Genomic DNA, 10,834 nt, shown 5'->3' on the forward strand with positions numbered 1-10,834 from the left:
CGCCTTGGTGTACGAGAGAAGCCCCCGCATACCTGGTATCAGAAGTGAAGGGCTAGGGCAGGGATTTAGCTCGGTGGTTCCACCACCTGCCTTGCAAGCACAAGCACCAGCGTTCGATCCCTGGTACCAAAAAAGAAGAAGTGAACAGCTGTGTGAGTAGGAAAACCGGTTTGTTGTTTTCTTTCTTCCAGAATTTCAATGTATAACAATAAAGAATTGGTTAGGGCACACCAGTGGGTCACTGACCAAAGATCTCTGCCTTCAGGAGGCCTCCTTTCTAGTGGGGAGACAGTGAAAGAGGCAGTGTGTGGTGAGCAGGGTCTGGATCACAGCACGTGCTTAACATGCAAAGGCCCTGGGTTCATCCACGGAAGACAGGAAACACGGGGGCAGGAGGCGAGTGAGCATCCTGGGAGGGGACAGCACTGACCGCGGGGCAGGTCGGCCTCATGGAGAAGGACCGGAAGTCGGTGGAGGAGTCAGCTACACAAACACCTGAGAGGTGCACACTCCCGGTGGGAGGGGCAGCCAGCGCCAGGGCCCCAGGGCAGGAGCACCCCACTGTGTTCAGAGGATCACAAGGGTGCTGGGGACTGAGCCAGCTGAGTGCAGGGGGCGCCACGCCCTTGTGGGCCATGGGTTTTATTCCAAGAGAAAACATCAGGCCTTTGCTTGGCTTGGGTAGAGAAGTGGTAAGATTTATTGTCACTTTTAGAAGGAACCATCTGGCCATTGTGTTAAGAATAGTTAGTCTGTCTGAGCTAGGCGCAGTGACGCACACGTATAATCCCAGCACTGGGGAGGCTGAGGCAGGAACATCGCCACAAGTTCAAGGCCAGATTGAACTACATAGTGAGACCCTGTCCAGAGAGATAGATAGGAGGATGACATAAAGATTTCTAACTCTTATTTTTAATCTGTACTGGGGATTGAACCCAGGGCTTTGGCACTAAGCTGTGTCTCCAGCTCTTTGGTTTGTTGTTTTGTTTTTGAGGCAGAGTCTTGCTAAGTTGCCCAGGCTGGGTTTGAACCCGCGATCTTCCTACCTCAGCCTCCTAGAGTGCTAGGATTACAGGTAACGTGCCACCATACCTGACTTGTAACTCCTCTTAAATATTGCCAGACTGTGCCACAGAAAAACTGACCAACCTAGAATTCCAGCAAGTGAGGGAGGCCACAGTCTGTAGAAAGTTACTCTCTCCTGTTAAGTCCACTCTAACTTCACACTAGCATCAAACAAACAAACAAAAAAAAACACTTCTCAGTGTTTCTTCCAGCTGCCATGGGCACACGGCGGCTTCACGCAGCTCTCCGATGCCTTTCAGGTGTGGGCATCGGCGTGGTCCACGCGGGGTACGAGCGGCGCCTGGCCCACCACCTGGGGGCCCACAGCACACCCTCCATCCTGGGCGTCATAAACGGCAAGGTCTCCTTCTTCCACAACGCCGTGATCCAGGAGAACCTGCGGCGCTTCGTGGAAAGCCTGCTCCCGGGGAGCCTGGTGGAGAAGGTTAGTGCCCACCGGGACGGGCGGCTGGCAAGTGCTGGGAGGGGCCTGGATCCCCCTGCAGGACCCAGCAGAGCCTAGAGCTAAGCAACAAAAGTTGGATTGTATCCCAAGATAAGAGATGTATTCCAGCTCGTTAGTTTGCTTATGTAAAGATGTTTGTCTTATGAATTTGAAAATATTCAAATTAAGTCACGTATATATTTAACAGTCATCTCCGAAGAAAGCATTATAGTCTATGAAATCAAATACTATTTTTGGAACTTTAAAAACTTACAGCACTTGGGAGGCTGAGGCAGAAGGATCGCTGTGAGTTCGAGACCAGGCTGGGCTACACAGTGAGCTCCAGGTCATTCTCAACTACACAGTGAGACCCTGTCTCAAAACACCAAAAAATAAAAAGAGAGACAGGAGATGAAAACGTAAGAGCTCGGGTGGTAACCAGTGGAAGCGTATGGTGTACAGGTGGGACAGGCCCCTTGTTCTTCTGCACACCCTTAAAGATGGCGTTCGGGCTGGCGGCACAGCTCACAGGTGGAGTGGAGTTGTGTGCAGGGCCCGGCACTGCACACAGGGAGGAGGGCAAGGGCTGCAGTGCCGGCTGCAGGTTAGCAGAGGAGGGAGCGTGCTCTGTGGCGTGGCGGTAGAGTACACACAGGCACGCATGCGTGCAGTCTAACCAGCAAGAGCCAATTTCAGAAGCCCAACTTTTATAATAGGGCAACAGTTGCTGCAGCAATGATTATTTCAGTCTGTAAGAGTTGAAGCAAATGGAAATATCAAATCTCCATCTCCTTCTGGATTTTGTAGTCAGGAGATTGTGCGTGTACGTAACACATCCACACTCCTGTTACTCCCCTGCCCTCCCTTTCCTCCCTCCCTCTCTTGGCCCCTTCCCGTTTGTGAAAGGTCTATCTCCCCGTTCTAGCGTGTCTTTTTATTTTGCCTTTTCTGGGGGGTGGGGTAACAGGGATCGAACTCGGGTCCTTGTGCTTGTGAGGCAGGCGGCGGAACCACTGAGCTAAATCCCCAGCCCCTTTGCCCTTTATTTATACTTTGAATAGCTTCAATCAAAAGAATTAGTTGGCTCTTTTCTGTTTTGGTTTTTTGAGACAGGGTCTCACAATATAGTTGAGACTGACCTGGAACTCACTGTGTAGCCCAGGCTGGTCTTGAACTCACAGCGATCCTCCTGCCTCAGCCTCCCGAGTGCTGGGATTACAGGCTTTTACCACCACGTGTGTGTTTTTTATATTTTTTCAAATAATCTTTTCCACATGTTCATCTCCTGACTGGAGTACAATATAGTTGTAGAGAATTAACCATTAGGGGGCTGGGATTTAGCTCAGTGGTTCAGCCACCTGCCCTGCAAGCGCAAGGTCCTCAGTTCAATCCCCGGTACCCGCCCCCCAAAAAAGAATTAACCGTTGAGTCTAACATTCTGTTTTCACTTTAAGGTTACAAGTAAAAACTATGTCCGATTCCTCTCCGGCTGGCGGCAGGACAATAAGCCACGCGTCCTTCTGTTTGACCAGGGGCCCTCTGTGCCGCTGCTCTACAAGGTACCCATCTGCTGGCGGGGTGGGTGCATCTTTTGGGGGAGAGTAATCTCCGGGTTGCAAAGAGTAGTTTGTTGGCCGTTACTGAAAATACAGGTAAATCATCCCTGACCTGTCCACCCTCAGTCTGAAATGTTCCAAAGTCTGCAACTCTGAGTCTCAGCATGAGGGAGACAGGGAGGGAGAGGGAGAGAGAGAGAGAGAGAGAGATTCCGTACCAGACCTCGTGTCAGGCTCTGCTCGCGGTGTGTGTGAAGAAGTCAGCCCTCAGCATCTCTCACTGAGTCTCCCCTACGCCAATGCTCCGGAACCCGGAGAAACTCTAGGCCACTTCCGGTCCCGAGCTCCGAGTAAGCGTGCACAGCTGTGACTGTTGCTCGCTGGAAATATCTGGAGACCGGGAATTGCCGTGGCCTCCTTGCCTTGAGCCCTCGCTGCCGCTGGGTACTGTGCCAGTGCTGCCCACACACAGCGCGTTCTGTCCCCGGACAGCCTGCCGACGGGCGAGCCCCTGGTTCACAGCCCGAGGCACAGAGGCACCGAAGCCCGTCCGCCCGGCCCCTGCCCTCCTCCTGGGCCCCGCGCTGTGGGCCCCGCACTGCTGGCACCGCCACTGTCACGTGACGTGGGGGAAGAGGTGCCAGGTGCTGGCACCGTTGGACCCCTGGCATCATGTGGGTACGCGTGAGGCCCGTTCTCACACCCAGGACCGATCTCAATGCGGTGATTCTTTCGTCTTCGAAAGGAAGAATTCGTTGTGTTTGCCTTTTTGGTACCGTTTTCGCTTTCGTTTGTTTGTTTTTTGATACCCGGGATAGCGCGCAGGCCTTGCCAGCTGGGCAGCGGCACCGCTGAGCTAAGTCCCGGCCCCTGGTACGTCGCAGTTTTGTGTGGCGACCACCACAGCACTCCCGAAAGTGCGGAGACGACAGGAGCCGGCGGGGCTGGGCGAGGGAGCAGCCCCCGAGCCTGCCGTCCCTTCACCCGCTCCCTGGCCTTCGTCCCGCACAGCTGACTGCGTTCGCGTACAAAGACGATCTGTCGTTCGGCTACGTGTCCGTGGGGACGAGAGGGGCGGAAGAGATGACGAGGCGGTACAACGTCAACGTGTACGCGGCCGCCGTCCTGGTCTTCAAGGAGCACGTCACCAAGCCGGCCGACATGATCCAGGTAGTGAGAGGCCCGCGGTGGCTCGGGGGGAGGGCGGCGAGACCGAAACGACGTTTCCATTTCTCCTGCTGATGCACAAGATTTAAAAGTAAGGGAGTTTAAATCTCACTTGATGGTGCTTTGCTTAAAAAAAAATTTTATTCATAAATGCTCCTGTTGGAAAATTAATAATCGAAACTGCGTGCAGTGGCACCTGCCTCTGGGCTCATGACCTGGGGAGCTGAAGGAAGCAGGAGGGTCACTTGTGGTCAGGAGTTTGGAGCCAGCCAGCTTGGACAGCATAGCAACACCCCACCAAGAAAGAGAGGGCCGGGGATGTAGCTCAGTGGTTCCACCGCCTGCCTCACAAGCGCAAGGTCCCTAGTTCAATCCCCAGTACCAAACATAAATAAATAAATAATAATAATAATAACAACAATTTGACTACCCCATTTACATTTATGTAAATGATGCTAGCTCACCATCGCTGTGACCAGTGCCTGAGAAATCTTTGTCAAGATTTTCACACTTAAAATAACCAGTGGGGTTGAGGGGCTGGAGAAACAAGGCCCCTTCCTGCCGTGCTGGGGGCCCTGGCTCCCCAAGAAGTAGTCTTGGAGCGTTGCGCTCACAGCCTAGAGGCAGCACAGCCCTGAGTGCCTGTTATGTGCCCAGCCCTGTTCTGGGCGATGAGATGAGGGGACAGTGGTGACCCAAGACAGGCTCCTCTGCCTCGTGTCCTACCGGGAAAGCAAATGTTAGGAATGCTGCCCGGCGTGGTGCTGCACGCAGGAATCCCAGCCCTCGGGAGGCTGAGGCAGGAGGATCGCTGTGAGTTCGAGGCCAGCCTGGGCTACATAGTGAGTTCCAGGTCAGTCTCAACTACCTAGTGAGACCCTGTCTCAAAAAAAAAAAATACTAACAGAGGTCCCAGGTAAAATACAAGACCCCACCTACATCAGTGTGAAACAGGACGTTAAAGAAATGTGTGTATCTTTCTATATCTGTGTTCTATGTCAATAAATAATTTTAAAAGTGGGTACTCTAAAAACAGTGCAGCCAGGCATAGTGGCGCACACCTGTAGTCCCAGCGCTCAGGAAGCTGAGGCAGAAGGATGGCCGTGAGTTCAAGGCCAGCCTGGGCTACGCAGGGAGACTCTGTCTCTAAGTAAATATATGTACACATACATTCATACAAAACAGTGCAGATAGTCCACAGAATGGGTGAAGATATGTACCACACACACAAAGAAAAGGCTAGGCTAAAGAAAGATGAAAACATGATTAACTGCTGCAAATCAAAGCTTACGTGCCATGCGTCCTACACATGTGCTTTACCAGTGAGCTCCATCCCAGCCCAATATATTTTTTTTAATTTTAAAGAATAATACTTTATTGGGGGCTGGGGATTTAGCTCAGTAGTTCTGCCGCCTGCGTTGCAAGGGCAAGGAGTCGAGTTCGATCCCCAGTACCCTCAAAACAAAACAAAACAAAACAAAACAAAATAGTACTTTATTGAACGTGTTTCATTCACACAAAAATAAGCTTTAATCTACAACAAATGCCAGATTATACAGCAGAAATCAATTGTCTTAGTTTTCCATATCTGTGGAACGGGTCCTAATGAAATAAAAGCCGTAAAATTATATCACAAATTGCAGTGCCTGTCTCGGAACATTTCCCGTGATCGTGTGCAGCACTGGTACCGTGAGGTAGGAGCCAGACGTTCTGCCAGGTTGAGTTGTGTCACAGAAATGACATCGAAGTCTGCTAAGCAAATAGAAAGTATAGACAAAAACGGTCCAGTATACTTACATAGTGTTTTTTTTAATTTATTCTTTTGAGCCAAGGTCTGGCTTTGTAGTGCAGGCTACCCTTGAACTCACTATATACCTCACGCTGGCCTCGACCCAATATTTTTCTTTAAAAATATGTCATTTCGGGCTGGGGATTTAGCTCGGTGGTGCTGCTCCTGCCTTACAAGTGCACGGTCCTGAATTCGAACCCCGGTACCAAAAAAATGCCACTTATGTTAACATGTACAGTTTTTGTTTTTCAACTTCTAAGGCAGCTAATAAATACCAGTAATATAAGTCACACCGGAACTGGGCTCGGAGATTCATGCAGTCCCAAGTACTCAGGAGGCAGAGGCAGGAGAATTGGTTTGAGCCCAGGTGTTCAGGGCCAGCCTCGGCAACAAGGCAAGACCAACACCTCAAAATGAGTGAGGGAGTGAACCCCTCCAACAGACAAGAACTTTGGGATCCTCTGTATCTGAGAGGGTAGAAATGCCCCGGGACGAAGCAGTTTGAGAGCTGCCCTGTGGGTGTCCCTGCTGGATCCTCCGGCGTGAACTCCGCATTCTGCCAGGTGCTGGGCTTTGCAGAGCTGCGGTAGCTGCTGCGTTTCCACAGTACTGTGTGAGTTCCACTGCTCCGTGGCCTCAGCACCGGGGTCCAAGCTACCTTTCCTCAGCGGATGACTGTGTAAGGGCGCCCCCTTGTGACTTCTCCACGTTTCCTTAATTCTAAGGAACTGAGGTGTCTTCTCACCTGTAAGTGAGCCTTTCGGGTTTCCTCTTGGTGACACACCTGCCTCTTACATTCCTGATTGTGGGGGGACAGAGTCTCTCTCTCTTTGTTTGTAGCCCAGGTTGGCCTTGAACTCACTGTGATCCTCCTCCCTCAGCCTCCTGAGTGCTGGGATTACAGGCGTTTGCCACCACGCCCAGCTCCTGACTCTTTTTTTTGTTTTTTTGGTTTTTTTGAGACACAATCTCACTATGTAGTTGACACTGCCCTGGAACTCACTATGTAGCCCAGGCTGATCTCAAACTCACAGCGACCCTCCTGCCTCAGCCTCCGGAGTGCTGGGATTACAGGTGTGCGCCACCACGCCCCTCCCTGACTCATTTTTTTCTCTGCTGCACATCCATCTTTGTTCTTGATTTGTACCAGTTATGTATCTCTTCTCATCTTTCGGGGTTTTGTTTCCTCTCTTGTCTTGCTTTTATGTGTGGCAGATAGCTTTACTGATTCTGTGGGTTGTCTTTGTAGTATTTTTAGAGTGTTCCCTTGTTAAGTTTTTTAGAATACACATGTAAGAAGGCATACATATCAGCGCAGTGCATTATCACAAGATGAATGCACCCATATTGGCATCTCTTGGTCAGTAAACGAAATCTCGTCATCATCCCTGTCCCCCTCTGCCCTCCCAGCCCTCCTTCCTTCCTCGCTCTCTTACTCTCTAACTCGCCCATGTGAATGTCGTACACAAGTTCCCACCGTGTGGACATCTCTGTCTGGCTTCTCTCAGTTTAAATTGTTGGGATTCATACACATAAGTGTAGTTTAATATCGAAATTGCAAGGGCTAGGAGCTTAGCTCAGTAGCAGCTGGCTTGCCTCAAAAGCGCAAGGTTCTGAGTTCGAGCCCCAGTACCAGGGGAAAGGAACAAAGAAATTGCATAGACTGCAGTGCATTTGTCTGCTGTAGGGTCGGCATTCACTGGATTTTCCAGTTTCTGGCTATTTGAATAACGGTTCTGGGACTATATGAGGAAGTGTCTTACTCTGTTGGTTTTTTGTTACTGTTGTTGTTTTTTGGTACCAGGGATCAAACAAGGACCTTGAGCTTGCAAGGCAGGCAGTGGCACCACTGAGCTAACTCCCTGGCCCTGTTTTATTCTGTTTTGTTTTGTGGTACTGGAGATTAGACCCAGGGCTGTCACACTGAGCTATATACCCAGCCCCTTTTTATTTATTTTTTTATTATTATTTTTTGGAGATGGAGGTGTATGTAGTTCAGGCTGGCCTTGAAATCACTCTGTACTACAGGTTAGTCTCAAAATCACAGATCCTCCTGCCTCACCCCACTGAGTGCTAGGATTGAGGCATACACCATCATGCCCCGCCCCAGGCCTTTTTAGTTTTGTTTTGAGACACGGTCTTTCTAAGTCACTGAACTGCTCGTCGGTCTGGGCTCCAGCCTTTGATCCTCCTGCGTCAGCCTCCCAGAGTGCTGGCTCCATAGGTGTGTCCCTCCATACCCAGCCTGACTATATCCTTGCATCTGGTGTCTTTTAATAAACGTAACTACTGGGCTGGGGATTTAGCCTAGTGGTTCCGGCGCCCACCTCACAAGCGCAAGGACCCGAGTTTGATCCCCGGTACCAGTAATCAATCAGCCAATCCATAAGTGAATGTAACTACTTGGCTTTAATATAATTGGTTGGATCGATAGTTCTCTTTACGATTAGATCTTATTTTTTTCTATTTAAGGCATATATCTCCTGCATCAAGGTCATGAAGATGTTTTTCTCACGAAACCTCCAAACGTCTTATAGCTTTGCCTCTTATATCTGGATGTTTAAGTCATTTGGAAATAGTCTTGATATCTGATAGTCAGATCCCCTCATTTTGTTTTGGGGAGGTTTTTTTTTGTTTTTTATATTGTTTGTTGACTTCAAAAGCAACTTGATCCTTTGTTTTTGCGGGGGGTTGTTTTGTTTTGGGTTTTTTTGGTACTGGGTATCGAACTCAGGTCCTTGCATTTGCGAGGCAGGTGGCAGAACCAGTGAGCTAAATACCCAGCCCTGCACAACTTGATCCTTTTTATGTTTTGTATATATTTTGTTTTGTTGGTACGGGGGATCGAACTTCGAACTTGGGTCCTTGTGCTTGCGAGGCAGGGGCCAGAACCATTGAGCTAAATCCCCAGCCCTTTTGTATATATTTTGAATACTGTCAAATTACATCAAAACGAAGGAAAAACCTAAGGCATTTGAATGGGTTTGTATTGGTTTTTCTCATCAGTTTAGGGAATTTTTACTGATTGTTTCAGTCAGTAGATGTCTTTACAAAGTTGAGCCTTCTGTTTCTGTATCTGTTTCTTTCATTGCTTAGGTCTTTGTTGTATCTGTTTCTTTCATTGCTTAGGTCTTTATAAAGTATTATAATTTTTCCTTTAAAGATCATACTTGGGCCAGGCATGGTGGCGCACGCCTGCAATCCCATTACTCGGGAGGCTGAAGCAGGAGGATCGCTGTGAGTTCGAGACCAGCCTGGGCTACATAGTGAGTTCCAGGTCAGCCTCAACTACATAGTGAGACCCTGTCTCAAAAACCAAAATAATAATGATGATTATAGTCCTTGGGCCTGGGATTTAGCTCAGTGGTTCCATCACCTGCCTTGCAGAAGCAAGGTCCTGAGTTCAATCCCCAGTACCCCCCAAAAAGAGAAAAATCATACATTTCCCTCAGCTTGTTTGGGACCTCATTTTTTGTTTTTATTACAGTTTCTGTTTGCAGGTAAAAATAATACAGCTGATGTTTAAATACTGTCTCTGTAGCATCCAGCAGTCGTACCAGATTCTCCTACTAGTGTAGATAGTTTGCTGTACCGTCTTTGGGATTTGCTAAGTCCACAATCCTGCCACCTGAGAATAATGACAGTTTTGCTGCTGCTTCTCCCGGCTGTTGTTTTATCTCGTTTCTGTGCCCTCTGCCGAGATCTGGAGAGCACTGGAAGGAAAGTGCCAGGGGTCGTGGTGTCCGATGTCAGAGGTAGGGAGGGTTTTCAGTGTCCCCCAATACTTTCTGTCAGGTTAAAGAAGTGGCTTCTCTTCCCTGCTCTGGTTTTGTTTTTATGCTTATTCTTCCCCAGTAGTGGACACTGAACCCAGGGCCTTCACACCCAGCTGCGCCTGCGGCCCTGGCCTCCTCGTTTGCCCAGGCTGGAGTTGGAATTGAACTTGCGGTCCTCCGCCCTCCATTTCCCGAAGTGCTGGGGTCACAGGTGTGCACCTCACTCCCAGCCGATCCCTTCAGTCCTTTGCTGAGAGTCTTAACAGATAGCGGGGCTTGGACCCGAAACTTTCCGAGGGCTAAGAAGGTGTTCAGATGCTCTGCCACTGAGCTGCACCCCCAGCTGTTTCTGGTTTTGGTTCGGTTGGTTTGCTTTTTTGTTTTTGTTTTTCAGTTTTTTGAGAGACAGGGTCTCACTCTGTAGCTGAGACTGACCTGGAACTCACTAGGTAGCCCAGGCTGGTCTCGAACTCACAGCTGGGACTGCAGGTGTGCATAGTATACCCCACTCGACATCACAGGGTTCAAGTTTACCCTCCAAGAGTGAACTACTTTGTGTCCCAAAATTTTGATAAATCATATTTTCATTTACTGTTTAAATTCGAAGTATTTTCAAATAAATAAATAAATTCTAAGTATTTTCTAACATAGATAGACTTTCTTCCTGGATCAGTTGCTTATTCAGGGTGTGTTTTTAAATTTCTAAACTTTGCATTTCAGGTTTATATTTTATATTAAGTGGTAGGTGAAATACAGTACTGTGAGAGAACCTTGTATCTATACTCTATAAGGTAATAGCAAAGCAAACTTCATTCAGTATTAGAGTCTGCTCTTCATACTGTAACACTGTTCCTTTGGAGCTGTCAGATTTTCGAGTTCGCTACAGACCCAAAGTAGAAATGTGTCTGCCTACAATTCACAGAGATTGACTTTTTCAGTATGTCGGCGGGACACAGCATCCAGAAATCCCCCAGTGGAAAGGGCCCTGTGTTCCTCCTCTGACCCGAAATGATTCTTTTTTTTTTTTTTTTTTTTT

General features: G+C 48.9%; 1 protein-coding gene across 1 annotated transcript in view; it reads left to right on the forward strand.

Moving 5' to 3' along the window:
• The first annotated feature begins 1,032 nt into the window (after window positions 1–1,032).
• The window catches only part of LOC104852819 (dnaJ homolog subfamily C member 16-like), a 21,990-nt gene continuing 12,188 nt past the window's right edge, over window positions 1,033–10,834 (forward strand). The window contains exons 1-3 of the mRNA XM_010610607.3: window positions 1,033–1,510; window positions 2,965–3,069; window positions 4,078–4,236. Of these exons, the coding sequence (XP_010608909.1) occupies window positions 1,283–1,510; window positions 2,965–3,069; window positions 4,078–4,236 (492 nt within the window). The 5' untranslated portion in view covers window positions 1,033–1,282. The remainder of the gene's footprint in view (window positions 1,511–2,964; window positions 3,070–4,077; window positions 4,237–10,834) is intronic.

The sequence above is a fragment of the Fukomys damarensis genome, unplaced genomic scaffold (assembly GCF_012274545.1).
Source record: "Fukomys damarensis isolate Sample0158 unplaced genomic scaffold, DMR_v1.0_HiC HiC_scaffold_23, whole genome shotgun sequence".
Taxonomy (NCBI): Eukaryota; Metazoa; Chordata; class Mammalia; order Rodentia; family Bathyergidae; genus Fukomys; species Fukomys damarensis.